The sequence below is a fragment of the Paralichthys olivaceus genome, chromosome 11 (genome assembly GCF_024713975.1).
Source record: "Paralichthys olivaceus isolate ysfri-2021 chromosome 11, ASM2471397v2, whole genome shotgun sequence".
NCBI lineage: Eukaryota > Metazoa > Chordata > Actinopteri > Pleuronectiformes > Paralichthyidae > Paralichthys > Paralichthys olivaceus.
The window spans coordinates 2337877-2359801 of record NC_091103.1 but is presented as its reverse complement, the minus strand read 5'-3'; the positions used below and the strand labels follow the sequence as shown (position 1 = coordinate 2359801).

The 21925-nt window shown below is 42.0% G+C and overlaps 1 protein-coding gene across 1 annotated transcript; it reads left to right on the top strand.

Annotated features, from left to right (window-relative positions):
* The first annotated feature begins 688 nt into the window (after positions 1 to 688).
* tbx4 (T-box transcription factor 4) lies at positions 689 to 20731 on the top strand. Its single transcript, XM_069534704.1, has 9 exons — positions 689 to 978; positions 4956 to 5101; positions 5470 to 5564; positions 12383 to 12502; positions 13577 to 13724; positions 16278 to 16430; positions 16531 to 16619; positions 16846 to 17081; positions 17170 to 20731. The coding sequence occupies exons 2-9, from the start codon at positions 4958 to 4960 to the stop codon at positions 17820 to 17822; spliced, it is 1638 nt and encodes a 545-aa protein (XP_069390805.1). The 5' UTR covers positions 689 to 978; positions 4956 to 4957; the 3' UTR covers positions 17823 to 20731.
* The last annotated feature ends 1194 nt before the right edge of the window (positions 20732 to 21925 follow it).

Below are 21925 nucleotides of genomic sequence, written 5' to 3'. Positions count from 1 at the left end.
TGTGTTTCAACTTCCGTGTTAATTCCGTTTTTTTGAATAATTTAAAATGTATATGAAAATAAGTGTAAACCAGCCTGGACCGCGTCATATTGATTCTCAGGTGGACTGATCGTCATGTTTTATCTTTTTAAGTCGCTGTATGAAGAAGAGAGGCTCTTTTCTTTTGGGTCGTTTAGATTATTCTCTAAATGTTGATATGTGGATTATTCGGTGGCAGCAGATTGTTTCTGTGTTTTAAATCAAACCCTGGTTTGAAAAGTGGATCAGGCTGATGTGTGGACATGTGGAGGGCTTTTCTTCCGGGACTGTTTTATTCCAGAGCCTCGCTGATGATCCGTCCCTCCTCTGAAGTGACCGTGGATCTTTAGGAATAAATCCCGTCACATGTGAACTCCGGGTTTCGAACCAGCAGTGAGGAACCGGCTCCGGTGACCTTCACCTCTGACCGGGCTCTGAGGGTCACTGCCGGGAGAGGCTGAGCTCTGTCGGGACCCGAGCCGCCGGAGAGGCTCCTCAGGGCCGCAGCAGAGTCAGGGCCGCGGCGGGGAGAGAAGCAGGGGGGGGAGGAGGGGGGGACACACACATCAGTCTCCCCCCCTGTCCTCACACATCAAGGGGCTGAGCAACCTGAGTGTGTGTGTGTGTGTGTGTGTGTGTGTGTGTGTGTGTGTGTGTGTGTGTGTGTGTGAATCCAAGAACCCCCCCCCCCCAGTCACATTGAGGCAGCAGTGCACAGGCGCAGACCGCAGCTCGGTCCTGGAGAGGCTGAAAGGCACTAAGGCAGCGTCTCTCACCGCCACCGACACGGAGACACTTCCAGCGGACAGCCTCAAACCCGCGGAGCCTCCGAGGACAGACGCCCCCGGGAGGAACACGTGCAGCCGCCCGTAGGGAACGAAGCGTCCCGCTGCTGAGCCGCGGTGAGCCGCTGAACCCTGAGCTGCTGCGGGAGGATGGATTTAAACAGATGAGTGAGAGGTACAGTAGAGACTGACTGACTGCTGCGGTGGTTATCTGCTGATGATCTGCCTGTTAGGAGACAGCTGCAGGCTGCTGCTGTTACAGGCTGGTTACAGGCTGGTTACAGGCTGGTTACAGGTTGTGTTACAGGTTGTGTTACAGGCTGGTTACAGGTTGTGTTGCAGGTTGTGTTAAAGGTTGTTTTAAAGGTTGTTTTAAAGGTTGTGTTAAAGGCTGGTTGCAGGTTGTGTTGAAGGTTGTTTTAAAGGCTGTGTTACAGGCTGGTTACAGGTTGTGTTACAGGCTGGTTACAGGTTGTGTTGCAGGTTGTGTTAAAGGTTGTGTTAAAGGTTGTTTTAAAGGTTGTGTTAAAGGCTGGTTGCAGGTTGTGTTAAAGGTTGTGTTGCAGGCTGGTTGTGTTACAGGTTGTGTTGCAGGTTGTGTTGCAGGCTGGTTACACATGTGTCTGTGCTGTGGGAGATTCTGTCATTATAGAATTATTTTCTTTGTTAATTAATGTTTCTTGAAAGGAGGCAGATGATATTGATTCTATTCAGTGTAGATTTGAGATTTTGTGTTTGCATTTAAATTGTTTTGTTTGGTCGATGAATGAAATAAATGAATAACATAATAATCTTACTATGACAAATATCGGTCTGATTAACAGACGTACGGACGCATTTCTTGTGATTTTATGATGACAACACTGTATTATTAGACAACAAATTCATTTAGTATTATTATTATAATAATGATATAATACATTTTAAAACAAGAGGTTTTGGTTTTCAATTCATTGCGTTACTGTTATTCATTATTAAAATAACAGTGCAAACATTTTAAAATCAGAAAAAAAATAAAAAAATACTGTATACACCACCATCAATATTAAAAAAAATAAAATAATATATGGTTTAAGGTTATGTGAGGTTATCTCAAATGTCAAATCAGCTCTGGACAAGTCACTGCGTTTCAATTATTATTTTTTTATGGAGCAGGATGTGAAAGTCACCTCCGATAGGAAGTGAAGTCAGAATGTGAGTTTGTGTGACCGTCACGTCAGTCGGTGATGTTGGTGGATGAATTTTCAGGCCTCACTTAATGTGTCTCATAGAGACGATCGTCTCCAGGTGATTTAACAACAGGTGAATCATAAATGAGGAGGAATGAAATACTGTCAAACTGGAAGATGTTTATATTTTTTAAATGCTTTTTATGTGTTAGTTTGATCTATAGGAGCTTTTTAATGCTCAGGCCTCCTTACAACAGAGCTGCACACACAAAATGGCGGCAGATTGACATTTCTCACCCACAGCTGTCTCAGGAACACTCTCAGGTATTTTTTAAAAATTTTTTGGAACTAGTTTGCATTTGTCCTGTTTTCTGCTCAACTGAAATAAAACGTCCAGCACAGAATGTGTTGCAAGCTGACGGTGGCGACACCATGTGACCCTCAACACCAACGTGGAAAATGGATCTTTTACATGAAATTTGAGTCAAATGTGCACCAGGGAGACGTTTGTGTGTAAATTCATCCTCTGTATTTTTCCAGACTTTCCACATCGGCGTAGGAGCATTAACGTTTGTCGCTTCTGCACAGGCGCAGCTGGGACTCCTGCTTCCAGTGCTGTTGTGATGTTTTACAAGCAGATTCATTTAAAGCGAAGGTTTCTCGCAGTTTAAACTGCAGCAGGCACCGTGTCTGCACTCAAAGTATAAGACAGTGGTGTCAGGACTGTTCCTCTGTATTTACTTGTTGATGGTGTTTGCAGGCGTCACGTGTTGGAGTGTGTGTGTGTGTGTGTGTGCCCTTCGTGGTTCAGAAACATGGTTCGAGCTCACACTTGTCAGTTAAACAGGACAAGTGAAAGGTTCACACTGTAAAAAAGAAAAAAAAAGAGCAGTGTCTCGGTCGGCCCTTATCTTTATTAGCTTTCAAAGATGTCTCCGTCAGTTTACACTGGACACCGCCTCTCCACTTTCATGGCTAAGAGAGTGGCCACTCTGTGTTTACAGGCCGGCATCGTGAGGAATGAAGCCCGCTGAGGTTTCAGGAGCAGGGAGAGGAGAGCAACAGGCTTTTACTCTTACTCGGTAGTTTTGTCTTTTTTCCAAGCAAGATTGGTAGTTAAGATAATTGAGAAGAGGAGTGAGTCTGAAATACAGTAGCTGCAACACGATCAGAAGGATAAATGATCGTCAAGATAATTAAATATATAATTGGGAAGTGCCACGACGCTTCTTGTGATTTCAGTGGACAAACGTGTTTTGTTGAGCAGAAGTAATTTAAGCAGAACTCCGAGGACAGTGTGTGTGTGTGTGTGTGTAGCGTGAAACCCTCGAGTGTGTGAGGCGGCAGCAGCAGCAGGATGAGACGCAGACAGAGATGGTGTTTGATGAAACAGTGTGAGAGACAATCTGCAGTGGTTCTGTAGGTGTGAGAGACGGGGGGGGGGGGGGGCAGAGAACCATCAACACAACGACAAGGATAAAAACTAAATATCCTCCACTGCACCTGATTTTTTTTTTCTTTGACTTTGTTCCTTTCCTGTAAAAAAACATAATCCACCAATGTTTGCTTCTGTTTTTAATGCTGTGCTGCCATGTTTGATATTTTATCCACAATGTCCTCTTTAGAAGGTGTGTGTGTCTGTGTATGTGTGTGTGTGTGTGTGTGTGTGTCTGTGTGTGTGTGTGAGAGAGAGAGAGAGCTAATGCTCAGATGAGATGGTAATGAGGCGGTGGGATTCCCTGGTTAATGTATTAGATTTTGTACGAAGCAGTAAAATTCACCACTTCTTCATGACTTTTGTTCAGATGCAGTTTCAATAGAAAAATCATGCATTGATCAGTGAAAAGTTTGCCCCAGTGCATCATGGGAGCTATGTTTTGAATAGAAAGTTTAAAGATTTAAAATGAGCCACAAAGAATTTACAAGAATTGTAAACCCTGTGACCCTGTGACTATATTTGTATGTCATTTTGATTTTAGTGTTGTTTACACTATTTATATCTAAATATCTGAAATCTGATTTTGTGAAGTTTATTTCCTAATGTGTGGGACGTCCATGTTCACCTCAGTCATGCTCAGCTCAACCACTTTGTCATGTTAGGACGTAATAATACACAACCACAAACACTGTGTTGATCAAATGAACACAAGTTATTTTCCATGTTTTAGTCAATTAAAACAAATATACGTATTTCTCTAACGAACACATGGCGATGTGGCTGAGAGAAAAGAAAATGCAGGATTTTGATGTCCGCATTTAATGGTTTAGAAATCTTTTATGTGTGTGTGGTTATGTGCAGATAGAGATGAAGTGAATAAAACATTATTAATGTGGTATTAATCATTTCTAAAATATTAAATTATGATATAAATTATTTATTCAATGTTTAATTTTATATGGATTTGATTAATTTTGGATTAAGAGAGTGAAATGGCATTGAAAGATTATTAAATCAATATATAAAAACTAAAAATTATTAATAATAAAACCAATAATCTAAAATGTTCTCACACATAACACAAATATAATGTATTTGTATCACCGTTCCTAAAGTGCTTCCTAAACAAATGTGACTTGTTCTTTGACTTTGTCATCATTATTACATCTAGGTCATATTAACCATCTTGTTTTTTAAAACGAAATTAAATGAATGCAAATTAATTCATAATTCTGGAATAAAGAACATTTAACAAAAAGTAATATTTTATATTTAGACTCCTGCTCACAGCGTTTCAGATTTCACGCCATGCAGCGTTCTACAGGCTGTTTACTGTACGTGGTTATTTAAGCAGCGCTGGGCGACATTGAGGGAACCACAGTTCTACCGTGATGGGATCCATAACATGTGTTATTGGCACTGGAGGGTCTGCATCATATCGGAGCAGTGTCACATGGCAGGCCTGATGTACAGCGGACATTTCTCTCTCTGCTGAAAGCTCCTCACTGATACGTCTGACAGCTGAGTATTTTTCTAATCCTGCAGAGATGCTGCAGGAGAAGGCTTCAGCCGTGACGGATGAACGCATGAGCCGAGTCCAGACCGCTGTGGAGACAGATCTCCTCCCAGACCAGCCACGACTGGGCCTGTCCACAGCTTCCGCCATTCCCAGCTCCAATGAGCCTGACCAGGTACACACATGGAGACCTAATGTCCCAAACACACACAGATGCTTCCTACGACTGAATTATTGGGGAATAGTTCTTCGGACAGCTCGTTCAATGGAGCGACTGTTGATTGAGATTTTAAAATTACAAATCAATCAAATCTTGTTTGTGCTTTGAGGATTTCTTTAGAGTTAAATTAACCCCCCCCCCCCCCCGCCCCCCCCCCCCAGGATTTTATGAATTGCTCAGTATGTGTTTATATCCTGATTTTATTTTATGGTGTGTTTTTCTTCACACCTTATTTGTAATAGTTGTGGATGGTTTGGTTTGTGTCACAGTGTTTTCCACTCTCTCTCTCTCTCTCTCTGTCTCTCTGTCTCTCTGTCTCTCAGAACATTGAGAACATTAAGGTCATCCTCCATGAGCGGGAACTGTGGAAGAAGTTCCACGAGGCCGGCACAGAGATGATCATTACCAAAGCAGGCAGGTTAGTAATGCAGCGCAACGTCCATCAATCGCATAACGACGGAAAATCATTACTTATTTCAACATTTGTCACCTTGCTCTTAGTTTTAATTTGAAAAATTTGTTTTTGTGACATTTCTAAATCAAGGATGAAGACAAATGTTTTTCAGTGTCTCTAGAAAAGTAAAGAGTGTGTGTGTGTGTGTGTCTGACCTCTTAACTCCATCATTAGAAATTAATTTAATAATCAGCGGTGGAAGAATTCTGACCTTCTACTTGGAAGTTGGAGTTTTATTTAAACCAGAGTCACTACCTCTAAATGATTAAGTAAAAACAATGGTGATTCAACGACCCACCGGGGAAAGTGCTTCAATGTGTTTCCGATTTGGCAGCTTCACGTAAAAAGCATTTCCTGGTTTCCGCACGTTGACTTTTATCACGACATAATCCCAGAAAATGCAAAGTGCTGTCAGTGAGCTAAATGCATCGACGAACCCGGACGAGTCATTTTTCTGAGCAGGGTCGGTTTGAGATGTGTCAGGCAGTGATGGATCAGTGAGGAGCAGCCACACTGAGCTGTTGGATGAAGAGCTGCAGGCGACAGACCGCTCACCTCCAACTGCTCACACAGCTGCTGCGCTGCTTCCGCTGCACCCTGCTGATGTGTGCGGAATAAAATCTGATTTCTCACAGAATGATGGAGGAAAAGGCCACATCAGTGTCTGACCTCTGCTGTGGTTGGTTTTGCTGTCCTGTCGAATTAAACCACATCAGCTGCTCATTTTCAGGTGTCGTAAAAAAAATCAACCAGGAGTGAAAAAGATTTCAGCTTTAACATCAAATAGTTACAGGTAATGACCCAGATTCAAAAGTTCACCTAACAAAGATGTGTAGAAATGTTTTAAACGCAAAATCTTAATTACAAACTATGATCAAATAATATAACGATAAAAAACAGACTATCACCAAATACAATAATGCAGAGTACTTGAGTAATTGTACTCAGTAGGTGATTTCTTTTATTCAATACACACACATATGCCTATATATATATATATATATATATATACTTTACAATACAGATTTGCCATTTACTCTGCCTGCGCAACCATCGGGCAATTCGGGGTTCATAGACACTTCAGCATGTGGAATGGGGGAGACTAGGATCAAACTGTTGACCTTCTGGTTAGTGGATGACCCGCTCTACCTCCTGAGCCACAATCGCCTACAGTATAGTATAGTAAACATATATTTATATATATTCTTTCATACTGTAAAAAAATAAGGTTCAGTTTGATGTTACGCCAAATAAAATAATAAATTCCATCAATAAAACTAATCACTCATCTCAATAAGTGATGTAATAAGAAAAGAGCTCCATCGTAATTTCCCCAAGAAACATGTTGTTGGGTTATGTTGTTAGTCAAACATATTAAAAGCGGCTTATGTGAAGTGTTTGGAATAATAAAATGAAAGTTTAAGTAATGGTTTCATTATGCAAAACGAGAATCAAACCTCTCTGTGACCATCTGTTCAGACAGCTATTAGAAACACAGTTATAGGTTTGTCTTTCAGGACGAGACAGATGGTTCCTGCAGCACTGACTTCATAATTGAAAACACAAATGACTGCTTGGCTTGTTGGATTTAATGCGACCTGAGGATTAGATAGTGAGGCCTGTGGACATTAACCAGAGAATGAGTAGACTCTTAAATCGACCTCCGCCTCTCTTTCCTCATGGGATGTTTTTTTTTTTTTTTACAGTAAAAAATGTAAAAGGTCACCACATTTTTTCTTTAATGCTGCATAACTGTGAGAGATGGGCTTTCCCTTGTCCAGCTGATAAAGTGGGCTCTCAATCCTTAAAGCCCTTTGAAGGGCTGTGCAGTGGTTCAGCTATGCAGCTGTGCTGGGAACCTGTATCTTTCACCTACAGACAGTCAGCAGCAGCAGCAGAGGTGGTGGTGTCTGTGCTGCTGCTCCGAAGGTCACAAAAACTCTGAATCAACAACAAACTCAGAATGAATAACATGAATGATTCATGTATGTTATGAATAGTGCACGTAGAGCTGCTCACCTTGTTATAAGATATTTGGTAATGTTGTTGGAGGAGCTCTGTGACATTAAATCTGATGTTGTGATCCAAGATAATAATAATACCAACAACAAAACACTGATAAATAATCTGGTTTTTCCTTCATTGTTTAATTCTGTCAGATCTCTGATATCACCCAGGTGAAGAGTGATCAGTTTAATCAGAGTCAGACTTTAAATCATTTACTGGACTCAATTATTCATGTAATCGTATCACAAAGCAGTGCAGGTAAGAAAATAGAAAAACACATGTGTGTGTGTGTGTACGCATTAAGGGAGACAGTACTACAACTAGAGCTTTGGAGCTTAACTGTCTGCTGACTGGTGATGATGGAACCATGTCGAGACGTCCGGGCAGTCCCCAGTCCGTCGTCTCCCCCAGTAACCGTTGAATAGCTGCATGCTACCAAAGCCTTAGTCTCATGTATTACAAATGAGCAGTTTAGCTCCGCAGCATTTTTTTATCAATCTGCAACTTCTCACCAGAGCGTGAATTTGTTTTCAGCCATAGACTGTGAAATGTTTTTTTTTTCTCTTGTGAAATTTCAAAGGGCTTTAAACAAAGTGATCTGGTTTTGATTGTCGATTATCAATAATCTCTTTGGCGCCTGAATACACTGCGTTAGATAACACTGTAAAATATCAAGATGTGTTTAACAGCCCCGATCAGTCGTACTGCCACATGCCAGCGTACAGCTGAGGCCCGCAATGCAGAGGTGTCACATTCAGCATCCTGGCAATTTGACGCCTTTCGTAAAAGATTTGAATGTAACCAACAGAAAAGGGTCAAAGGTCAAAGGTCAAGGGGAAAGAGTGGAAACGGAGCGGTCAGGCTGAAGTGGCAGCGTTGGTCAGCAGTGTGCTGAGTCTGATGTGAGCAGAGAGCCTGTGCGAGGGGGAGCCGTGTCAAAACGTTCCGTGAGTTATTGTAAACATCACATGATAAAGTGACTGTCAGTGGGAGCTGCCGTCACAGTGAACTTTGTTTTGTGATGTTTGCGGTCGCGTCTGAAGGTTTGTGCCATCGGGACGTGTTTCTGACAGAACCTATGAGTGCCTGATAATAAATGAGGTGTTCCTACCGTAGACTGAAATAATGAGCTTAACTGTTATTAACAAACGAAAATATAGTTTTTGTACAATTTAAAAGGTGCATTTGGGCACAAGTGTGGTTTTAGTAACTGAATGAAATCAATATGGATAAAGTTTACAATACTGTTATCGCTCATCCCAGGTTCACAATAACGTATTTCCATTTATTAACTGTTAATGTTGATAAAATTTCATGCAATAAAATGCAAAGTTGCATCTATATAATGTTTAATATACATATAAAATATATTTGAAATTAAATCTTATTAATATATATATGACTGCTAGTTATATGTTATACGACTGGTTGGTTATGCAAATTCCAACCAATACTATATTACTGGAGGATAACTACACCTGGAATCACACGGTACACGCTAGTAAACATCTGGTGACCTAGATGATCAAGCTGTTGTAAAAAAGTAAACTTGAACTTCAAGTGTTGCCGCGGGATTTGAAAAAGTTTGGGATCCGCTGCTTTCTCATGTGAGGAGGGTCCGTGCAGAGGTGGCCCGGGAGGAGACACAGATGCAGAGGAGCCCTGCTGTCACTCAGGGGATCCCGCGTGTTCCCAACACTCTGAGAGGAAACCGGCTCAGCCCTCTCCAACGCAGCACCTAGCTGAGCGTAGGAGACTTGTTATTGCGAGTGTCATTGTCCAGGCGTAATCCTCCCGTTTCAAAGCACCCAGCCGAGCTCTTCCCTCACTCTCCCTCATTGTACACAGCCCGTCAAGAGAGCAGCGGCGGGTTGATAAGAGGAATCCGGCGCCCACCATAGGCTCAGTCTGCTAGGTTGTAGCGCTTCATCATCCCCCCTCAACGCTCCTTTTGATCTCACTGTGGTACTGGAGATTCCCAGAGAGGGAATGGCCGAAACATGTGGGAATGTTAAGAGAAACAGCTGGCTCACACACACGCACACACACACACACACACACACGCACACACACGCACACACACACTCTGACACTGATATCATACATACACTCTGCACCTTCCATTTCTCATACTCCCCTTACACTCACTTAGTCACACTTCCATATGTATATATGTGTATATGTATACACACACATTCACACACACACTCTAACACACACATGCATGTATATAAGCAGTTACTATTCAAATTGATTTACAGTCTTTATTATTATTTATGTTGAAAATGAGTTGTACCTTAACTTACTTACTGCTATCCTACCTAGCGAGCTGGCTACTTAGCGCTGCAAGCTAATTTAGTTAACAAACCTTAGCCAATTTACAACATGCACGACATGCTGTATTTTTCCCAAGTAGTTTTATCCAATAATATTTACACCTGCCTAAATGTGTGGGAACCTTTTAATGACCATCAAAGCTGTAATATCTTGTCATGTTAGCTAGCTTCCTCACACTGCGCTGCATTACATGTTATTGCTATTTGAATATTTTTAGCGAATGTGATGCTGTCGGGAAACAAAAGCTAAACACGGTCTCTTTGGTGCTATTTTTATTTTAAGACGGTTTGTTAGAAGGCAACAAACTGAAAAGAAAATGTTTATGAAACTGTAAAATCACTTATATTTCAATTATTATATTAAAATTAGCACAGAGTTGAAAATCCTCTCAGGTTCACCAGGCCTAAGATTTTTATTGTCACCTGTCTGTATACCCGGGACGAGAAAATTGAAATCTTGCTCTCATATAAAACTAAAAACACTAAAATAACAAAACCATGATCTCGTGAACACGCGTGTCGACACTGAGCTGCTGAAAGTTTTTCCATCAAAGATCAGAACTATCTTACACACCTGTCTCACTGGTGCTATCCGTGGTCCTGAAAGAACGGATCTAAGTCTGAGATGTTTTATTTGTTACCTAAGCTCGTGTTGTGTGTGATCTCCACCAAGAGGAAGGGCAAGCAAGAAAATATCTAGCTTTATAATTTATCTTTTCTGTTTTTCAATACTCCTGCAAATGCAATGATTCAGTTCAAGTTCCAAAATGTCCCTTAAGCACCTTCAAGAAGTAGCTTGACAGACTTCAAGGTCTAAGATCTGCACAGGCCCACTGTGGTTTGTGATTTATTTGTATGAACTACACACTTACACACAAACACACACACTCACACACACTCACAACTCTTGTAAATACTGTTAATTTGTTGAATGGCTTATAAAAGCATTTGTGTAAATGTCTGATGAAAATTTGTCGGGGCTGTATCCAATTAATCCCCCGACCCCCCAATTACACACTTTACTAGTGTGCAGAGATATTTCTCCGTGTTTCTGTCACTTCCTGTGTGCAGTATTTCTACTCTCATTCATTGTGTCTCTATGACGGCACATTATTTTCCCCAACTTTGAGTGCGGCTATAGAAAGTAACAATACTTTTGTTATATGGTCAAATGTGGTGGTGAGACCAGGAGAGCATATGCGATAGCTGGAAAAGTTATTATCTTACTAACAACCGTGGAGCATTCAGACCCGGCGGGACAGACTCGTTTGAGGGCCGAGCCGCAGCGGAGCCCTTCACTTGGTAGTTACAGTCATAATATACAAATCCGAGGGCCACATGTGTTGACACGGTCCCCCATCTGCTCTGTCTGCATGATGTGAGTGGAGCCAGAGATGAGCAGAGGTCTGTTTTGAATGCACCTCTGGGATTTACCCATCTTTCAGTGAGGATGATACCGCGACTGATTGGATTTGAAGCCTAAGAGAGAGATTTAAATTACCTGCCCTCAATCTCTTTCCTCCCTCTCTCTGTCTCTGTCTTATGTGAGTGATTATTTACAGTAACATGATCAGATGCTGACAGCACTATGAGCATTTTAAAAAGGCATTCACAACAAGTATGGTGATAGGCGCGCCCTTAAAAAACCCAGCAAGGCTTAAGTGTTCTCCGAAGTTTAAACACGTTGCAGCACCCACAGATAAACTGCAGGCCTTTCTGACTCTGGCCTCTTGAGCAATGACAAGTCTGCTGTCTAAACTGTTGTCCAATCCAGGGTGCCATTAAAAACCACTTAGGACTTTATAAGGAGGCACAGAGAGCCCTTTGCAAACTTTTCTTTAGTGCAGATGGGATGAACAAGTTTTTGGTTTCCCAGAAGAGTTCAGGAAAGGTAGCTCTCTTCATGTGTTTTATAGCCTCGACGGCTATTTCAGCATATTCTGTCTTTTGTTTCAGGGCATTTAAAAGATGAAAGATAGAGTCGGTTGCCAACATTTTTATGGTACATAAGAATCACGGGTACGAGAGGATTTTACTCCTCTTTCAAATCAGTGCCTGCTTGTACACGAATTATTACCAGGACGTGAAGATTCTGATTGTGAGGTCAACATCAAGAAGAGCTTTGGCAAGTGGCTCCTATTCTGTTACGTGCTTAGTGGGATTATCTGTGTAAGATACACATGACCTCTGTATGGGACCTTGCTCATGTCAGTCCCTTAAGAACATCAGTGATCTGCAGTCAATGAGTTAATCGGATCTTTATCTGCACTGTCTGTGCCGATACTACACTCGTCCAACACATACAACTGGTCCACAGGATTAGGAAGACGATCAGGGCGGAACACAACGTGCAGATCTTTCTGTTACACCTTGAATTTTGCAAATTTGCACGATAAATGTGAGAATTCATGAGAACTTCCCTGTACATTCCTTCAACAGGAGGATGTTTCCGAGCTACAAGGTCAAAGTGACTGGGATGAACCCTAAAACCAAGTACATCCTGCTCACTGACATTGTCCCAGCTGATGATCATCGCTACAAGTTCTGTGATAACAAGTGGTAAGTTTCTAAGGTCACAAGTGAATCTGGCCCAATTCATTGTATAGTTATATAGCATTGAAACGTTAAATGTATAAGTAATTAAACACACACATACTCAGTTTAGGGTTTTCTCTTTTACTTGGAATGGTGTGACGAGAGCTGAACTGAACATATTATTGTTTACATTAAAAACCCATTCTCTCTGCTTTATATTTGTATTTGGTTAATGTTAGGGAAAGATTGACCATGTTTTTATTGAGTATACATGATCAAAGTATAGTCAAACATGCCTGTCCACCACCTGACCTTGACATCCTTATTTTCAACACATAGAGGGAACACTGTTTCCTGCATTGGCTCTAAACTGAAATCACTGGTCATTGCACTGAGCTGAAAGTTTTGTTGGGTCAGAAAACCGATTAACAAATGTGTGAAAGACACAAAAATGACCAATCAGCAAAAACACTGGGGTTCACACTGAGTCAATTTGTTGGTAATTTAATAAACTGTATATGTGTTTCCTTATAAAAGACACCATTGCTTCCTCCTATAACCATAAGTCACTCTATTAACCAAAGATCCATAGCATAGATCTTTGAAACGCACACTTGCCACACTAGATCACAGCACGCTGCAGGGAACTGGTAAGACACTTGTCTCCAGTTGACTGTGTATGTGGAGGTCATGACTCTGGAGTCCTCCATTCATCAGAACCACAAAAGACCTGGCTTCTTCTTACTGGTGGACGAAAAGGTTCTGCCAGGAAAAGTTGACAAGATCTTAAAGTCTAAAGCAGAAAGAAGTGACTTTACTTGTTTCTGATCTTGTGGCATGGCCTGCAGTTGGTGGGTTCTGGTGTTCCTCAGCAACACCTTGGAGAGGCATAATTATTATCCACCGCCTCGCAGTCTAGGGGATTTAATACCAGGAGGGTCGAGAGCAGCGGTTTCCTAATCCTGTATACAGACGTATTCCCTGAAAAACTCCCTGGCTCCTTAAAACTGTAACATACAGCTACAAATACAAATACATATGAAGTTGTCATTGCGTCCTCCGTCTAAACTTGCTGCACATGTCTTAATCTGTTTATAGGATGGTGGCTGGAAAGGCAGAACCAGCAATGCCGGGGAGACTCTATGTGCACCCAGACTCTCCTGCCACAGGAGCTCACTGGATGAGGCAGCTGGTCTCATTTCAGAAGCTCAAGCTCACAAACAATCACCTGGACCCTTTCGGGCATGTGAGTGACCTACTTTATATTTTGACATCTTTCCAATTCGGGTTTGTTAAAATGTTACTCACAAGTTCAGAGAATGTCAATAGTTGTGGTGACACTATAGTGACAATAACACAAGCTGCTTTCAGACAAGCACTGAACTCTAACTAATCTCCTGAGGGGCAGTGTGTGAGAACACAAACGTCCAGCCCCACAATAAAAACTCCCTCGGCCAAATGAGCCCATTTACACAGCAGGAGACCCTCCGCAGGATTTACCACGAGCGAGGGGGGTGTGGATGACGTTTTTGCGACAGAAGGAAAAGTGAATGAATGAAATGTCAGTGCCACACACGTAAAGAGACACCAGCAGGGATGTCAAGAGACTTCTGGAAGTGCGGTCTTCATAATTGATGTGAAATCGAATAATTTGTCTACTCAATGGGTTCTTAAAAAATAATTCAGAGCACCATATTCCTTAGTAAGTAGTAAGTATATATAATACATATAAGTTTAGGTAACAATATAAAAACACTCCAACATAGATTCTATCATCTCAAGTTTGACAAGAATCTAAAGTACCAGAGAAAAGCTGATTTCTGAAAGAAGGGTGGTAGAAAGTGGAGGAGTGCATGACAGAGAATGGAGGGAAGGAGAGAGGGGGCAGAGGGAGGTGAAGAGTGTGACTGTGGCAGCGCTCCCCAGGGGAACTCGGGGATAACTTGTCTGAAGCCATACCATCAATGGGCGGGCTCATTAGGTTCATAACCTCTCAGATCAGTGGCGGGGCCTGCTGTCAGGTTGAGTTGAGTGCCTGGCCAGTGATAAGGGCGAGTAATGAGAACAGAGCGAGTTAGAGGCCAAGCAGAGCTCAGACGACGCCCAGACCAGGAGGTGTGTGGAAGGTCGGTGCTTCTCGAAGGAGAGTGGAGGAACTCCCATTCACGACTCAATGTATTCACCACAGAATATGTAAGAATCTAACCTGCTCAGTCTTTTCTGACTGACTGAACATCTGTGTTCTACAGAGTCCAGTCTCTTTGTAGAGTAGTTGGATCTCACACTGTAGAATCAGGGTTCTATGGTCTTTAGCACATTTTTTTTTTTATTTCCCAAGGTCCTTCAAAACCAAATCACTTGTTCTCTGTCACCACTATCCTCTCATGACAACAAACCCGCTCAACATCAGCAATACAAACCATCTGCTGTTTACACAGAGCCAACAGATGTTCCTAACGTTGGACATAATCTGATCCTATATACTGAAGTTCTTTTCTGGCAATCAGGTTCGGGTCATTATATTCTTTTCGTAATAAATAATTCTTATTGTCTTCTGAAGAACGAGTGTCAAGCACATCAGTCAAAGCAAATAATCGTGTCTGAATGTTTTTATATCAGGAAAAGATGAAAGAAAATTCCCTCTTTAGCTTCTCGGTGATCTGAGGAAGGCTTCTATGATAACTGCATTCAGACAGTCAAGAGTCTCCAGTATCACCCTCAGACAGCAGCCAGACAGCAGAGCAGACAAAGGTCAACAGAGAGCCTCTGGTGAACCAACCAATGGCTTATCTCTGTCTCCAGCCTGCCTCGGCAACAGAAGCATGTGAGTGCAGCCGTTTGGTGTTCAACCTGAGCCTCGCTCCCTGTGCCCTCATCAACCTTTGCCTCTTGTTCATGGCCTCCTAGAGGAGAAGGCTCCTCAAGAGTGTCTGGTAAAGGAGGAGGGGAGCCGAGGTGCAGAGCTTGATGTTCATCGGTGCTGACAGAGCTGGACTAGTGATGACCCCACTACTGTTGCTAACGCTTCACTGGGCACAGCACTAGGCTGCGGTGAGCAGACTGATGGTGGTGAGCCGACCTGTAGCCACCCAAACAACCTAAACGCGTTCAACACATGCTACCTGCTGCGCTGATACACAACACACAGATTCCACATCAACTGCGATGAGATGAAAGATGTAGAAACAGTTCACTGGACTGAATTTCAACATAAAGATTCAGCAGGAAATAGATGCTAACAGTGACACCAGGTGCATGTTAGTTGACAGTGTTCAGATAGATATTTCCTATTCAATTCAATTAGCGACAAATCATAACATACATTATGTCAAGGCGTATAAAACCCAACAGTTCCAACAATGAGCAACACTTTGGCGAATGTGCAGAGAAAAAAGTTTCAGCAAAAGAAACACTGATTTCGGGTCAATGAGAAGAACTAACAGAGAAAACTATATATATATATCCTTTGCCAGGGACAAATACCGAAACTAGAATGGCACTCAGGAGAAACATGCCCATCAGTCCCTTTCATTTCAATCAAGGTGAAACAAATTGCACACAGTCGTAGATATTGATTTCCTAAATATGCCTGATTTTATTTATCAAGATTCGTGAATTAATTCCCGGGGAATCCGTAAAATATTTTAAATAAAAATACCCTATTTAAAAATGTAAAATAACTTCAATGTCATTTTTGCTTATTGGGAACATCCCTTGCAGAGGTGATGTTAATTCAAGCAGCCGACTCTCTGACTGTAACTCCACTGACTGAAATGTGTCGCCTTTTTCTCCGACGTAGATCATCCTGAACTCTATGCACAAGTACCAGCCCAGACTCCACATAGTCAAAGCGGATGAGAACAATGCCTTCGGATCCAAGAACACCGCATATTGTACTCATGTCTTTCATGAGACAGCCTTCATCTCTGTGACCTCGTATCAAAACCACAAGGTACAGTAACCGGCAAATATACAGATGCAAAGTTCCTATACCATTCTTGAAAGTGCTTTTTTTTTTTTTTTTTAAATAGAATGAAATGTTATTTTCCTAGATCACACAGCTGAAAATAGAGAACAACCCATTTGCCAAGGGATTCCGAGGTAGTGAAGAAGGGGATCTGCGTGTTTCAAGACTCCAGGGGTAATGCTTACATGAAAAAGAAACCAGCAAAGTAAAACTGATCCTATAGAAACTCTGGAATTCTCTTGTAAACCTGACATACTGCATATAAATGAGCACTTCAGGGGTTTATTTATGTGTCTTGATAAAAGACTCTACCTTGACTCTTTGAAGGACGATGTTTAGGGGAATTGTTGGCACGCGAACTGACTCTTCTTCTTTTTCTATTTGCACGACCGATCTATAGGAAAGAGTATCCAGTGATTTCCAAGAACATGGTTCGTCAGAGGCTCCTCTCGTCGCACAGTCACCTTGCGGGGAAGCTCGGCGCAGGAGTTCTGACGGGGCACCCTCAAGTCCTGTCCTCTTTTCAGTATGAGGCTGGGGTTCCTTTGTCCAACTCAGACCCCCAAGATCCCATCACGAACCATTTCTCTCAGAGCAGAGACCCCAGCCTTCTGTACCACTGCTTCAAACACAGAGGTATTCACTCAGTCATACTTCAGAGGGTTGTGCCCAGTAAGTTTTCTATTTGTTTAAAGCCAATGATGTTAATCGTATCACCTTGCAGATAATGCCCGGCACCTGGAGCTTGGCTGTAAGCGGCCGTATCTGGAGACGTCGTCTGTGGGCTCAGAGGAGCACTACTTCCGTTCAGCTCCCTCTTATGAATCGTCCCTACTGTCTCATCCATACTGCGCTGAGGCCATCACCTCTAGAGAAGCTTGTATGTACGGCAGTATGGACACAGAGTCTGGATCCGGGGCGGCGGACACAGAGGACCTGGCCAACTCCCCTTCGATAAATTGCAACATGTGGGCTACAATGCAGCCTTACCCTCGCTATAGCGTGGAGGGCGTCCCCTACCAGCCCTTCTCGGCTCACTTCACCAACGCTGCTGCGGTCACACCTGTGGTACCGCATCCCACATCATCCATGGTTTCGAGGTCCCAGGCTGACCGGGGTGTCTACAACTCCACTTCGGTCGTCCAGCGAGGTCTACCCGTCATACCTTCATCCTCTTCATCTTGCTCTCCAGCTGTTCCAGGATCCAGAGAGAGGTCAGGCCATCCCTCGCTGTACCACAAAAAACCAGGGTCTCCTCTCCGGCCTCACAGAGATTTCTCAGCTTATCCAACACAAGGCACTCTATCCATCCGGGATCCGTCCTACCAGTACCAAGTGGGGCTGAGCAGTGCAGGGACTCACTGGACTGACAGCTAGTGTGGACCACTAGAGAAACCTGTTTTGTCCAAAGGTTTCCACTCCACTACAGGCTGCTGATGCCAAACAATGGTAACCAAAGCCATTCATGTCCATGAATTCCCAATAAAGCAACTACAGTACGATACACAACACTGCCTCTGACGAGCAGTGGCTGACCTCATCTTGTTGATTTTATAGAATCTGTACTATCAGCGTTTTATCAGACACAGTGAGGTGGTTACGTTGTTAACCTGAAGCAATAATGACGAGACAAAAACAAATAGATAAGGGCAAACTAGCCGATGCTATCCTTCCCTCTAGTAAGCCATACTGTATGTTTTAGATACATCAAGGATGAGGCTGACGTGATTCTTTTTTTTTTTTTTTCTTGTTGTCAACAAATCCCATGAAAAGGTCGAATATCTCTCAACTCTTTCCTCCTCGCTCTCACTGCCATTGGTTCCTAAAGTAGATGAGTATTTTTAAGAATATACTTCCATTAAAAACATGGTTCACCCTTTTCCTCAAAGAGATTAACAGTGTAGCTTGTATGAAATATTGCAACACCACTTCATGCTACTGCTGCTGCTCATATGGCGTTTGAAAAGCGCTGCCTCCTCCAATAGACTCTGAGTCTGTGTTTCCCTTAGAGGTCAATTATTACTGTTCCTTGCTGCTCCCCCCCCCCCCCCCCCCCCCCGATACGAATATGATATGAATGTCAATACTCTGTGTATTCTACATTCACTTAATCATCTCTGTTGAGTGGACGGACAGACCACACAATATTTGGTGAGGTGCGGCACGACGGGGGAAGGCAACAGTTTAGCTCATCGATACGAAGAGTTATTTCATTGTTTGTCTTTTTATTGGATTATTTGACAATAGGTACAATTCAGTTCATTGTGAGCCCTTGAGACATATTTATCTGGGAGGGGATTTCTAATAGTTCAGACATTACGGTCCTTTGAATCCTAATTATTCACAAGTGCCAAAATGAGATTCTAAGGAACACGTGCATTAAGGCAGAGTTAGGTTGATCATATTAGAATATGTAAGACTGAATTTTAAATTCATCGTGCAAACTAAGAATCGTATGTGCATTATAATGGAGAGGTCTTTAACTGGGTGTAGGCCTATGGGATCCAGTGGTAGGTGCACCACAGAAGTAGCCAGCATTAAACATGTACGTTTAGGTCATATGACGCTGTCTGCAGGTCCATGTGAGGTGTGTTTTACTAATCTAAGGCGGAGCCATTGTGGTGTGGTTAGATGTCAAAGCTTGGCTCCCAACAATACCCAAGTTAACAGGACAGCAAAGAACTCTCAGGCAGAACCAGATGGGAGCTTAAAAAACTGATGTTAAGCCATGGTGAGTACCGGAAAAGAGAGCCGCACACAAATTCCACTCCCAAATGACTGAGTTGGAAAAAATGTCTTCTTAAGACTGCAAATACAAAACAGCCCGAGCAGACAGGGAGGCTGGAAGAGCGCGCTCTCATTAGCATGATAAACCGCAGAGTTTGAACTTCATTGACAATGAAAGTTGATATGTTGTTGATCCCTCATGTATCTGTGTATTTTTTCTTGTTTCATGTTGTTTAATTCAATATAACATTTTTGCACACCTGATAAATAAACTTTTTCATGTCTCTAGTCTTTTTAATTTTTTTTGCTGTATTTTATCCAAAACCAGTACAACAGATCTACATTACATGCCCTTCACATCGTACACAGGAAACTAGATTGACGGTTGATTATCCCAAACCTCTTTAATTAGGTCTGACTATGATCTTCTGCGCCACAGCAGGGTTACGGTTATTTGCTATGTAATTGTAGAAAATGAGAATATTTTGCAGGATCAAATGTGGACACTCACGTCTGGTGACAGGTTCTTATTGTATTGATGTACGAGAAAATGTCACAACAACCTGCAGGATAATAGATTAGCAGATTTTTGTATTGCTCGCTTGCAAATACCTTTTATTAACCTTCAAAAACAAACGAGGTAAATACAAGTAAATAGACCAACTTTTCATTATGTTTAATAAAATGTCTGGATTTTAATGTGACATGAAATCAAATAAGTTCTGCTGGTCAAGAAGTCACAATGACTTTGATCAGGCTTTGATGAAACTACATCCACTTCAGAATGACTTCAGCCTCCACAGGCAGAACAAGGCCTGAAACAGAAGCGTGCATGGTTTCGTCTAAATATTTTACTGCAGTCATGGAAAATGCAATCTGCCAAATTTCATCATTTGAATAAAAACTCCTGAATAAACTTGTGAAATACAAAAAAAAAAAAAAAGCTCTTAAAGATCTACAGTTTCCATTTGATTTGAAAAGGTGAAATATTTTCTTCAGACATCGTGATCAAACCTCTCCGCTGCTGATCTGGTGTCGCTATACAACACATGATTTATGAAAATATAAAAGCCACAACATGGGCAGCACTTACAATAGAGTATCCACTCGAGAAACGATCAGTAGATGTTGAAAGGCTCTGCAATTAAAAGTCAAGGTAAAGCCAATTAGTTGAAAGGAATGTGCAGACAGCAGGACGAGCACATCAGCATACAGGGCACTGCTTTCTCTCACACAGAGTTCTTATTAGATCCTGAGTTATGCTGATGGCTCAGTCCTGGTTCATGTCAGCACCTCAGTCTCTATCGCTCTCTCAGCTGTGGATGCATTTGAACGGAGGCTCCTCTTAGACAGCCACCTCTCAAATCAACAAATCATCAGGCAGCTGCCTTCAAATGCTGATCTATACCTCGTCTGATCACACAGTCATTAGCTGTCAAAGTGCAGTGAAGGTTCGCAATGATACTCCATAAATTCCAAGCAGTCACTAGCTTCCATTTATTCCAATGTGGTTTAAAATCAATTCAAGTCTGCTTTACATTTCAAGACTGGAACGCATGAAGCCACATTTACATTCACTAGATCTGGATTTTTTTTATTTGAATCTGCACCAAATTGCACACACTCAGAAATATCAGTCGCCTAAACAAATCAGACTCTTTTTCATCAAGATCCATGAATCATTCTCTGACGAGTTGCTAAAAAATGTTCTGTGTTCAAGCGATGATAAAGAAAGCGAATAACAACTCCCGCATACGCACACTGCTACAGATCCACACCAGAACTTCACAGGTTCTTTCCTTGTCAAGTTTAACGATAATCCGTTTTACTAACTATCACACGGACAAAGAGAGGAAACAACCAACTCCTTGGCTGAAGTAATAATCCAGATAACACATCCAAAAGTAGAAAACACAACAGCATGTTTTGCTAAATGGTGAGCTGTAATATGAAATATGTGATTTGCAGCAAATGCAAAAAAAAAACAAACATGCAAAGGCAAAGGGATGGAATGTTCATATCCTACAAAGACCTGGATGGACAGTTTACAGGACTCGGATTTGAAAGCTGGTTTCAATGTTAATAAATGAAACACATCCTCTGTCATACTCTCTGAAAATGTGTTTGCTGATTGTCGTAGACAGAAATCAATTGTAGATGGCTATTGTCATTTAAATGATGCATCAAGTGGAAAATGTGTGTGATGGTTTTATCTGTGTAGTGATGTGAACCATCAGATCAGATTTTCATGTGCTGACATTAATTTGAACTTTAAGGACTCATCACAACATAACACACAAACTGCAGAAGTTATAAATAGGCCTGTGTGTAAAATGCAGCGTGCATTTACAATAACAAAAGTTTAAAGACAGTTTCCCTCCGCAAGTTTAGTTTCCACGCAACCTTACACCTTTGACTTCACTTAATGGTCCACATTTTTTAGTCAAAGTATTACTAGTCCTTTAAAAGGCAGGGCGGGCATATTGAAAATTTATGTTATTTAACTTTCCACATAAAATCCCAGTCGTTCTCATTATAAAGAAGATAAGTTTAAGCCCCTTATGGAGCACAAGTTAACCAAGTACGTATCTCCAGTGGGAGACCTTGGGTTTGCAGTCCATCTGGAAATCATTGAGGGGAGATCTGGCCATTCCTCTCTCCCCTGCATCGCTCTACCCTTCCTTACTGTCGTCCCATAATCCCATGTAACAGCCGCTTGGACTTGGCTGGCCCATTCCGACGCACTGAAGGGC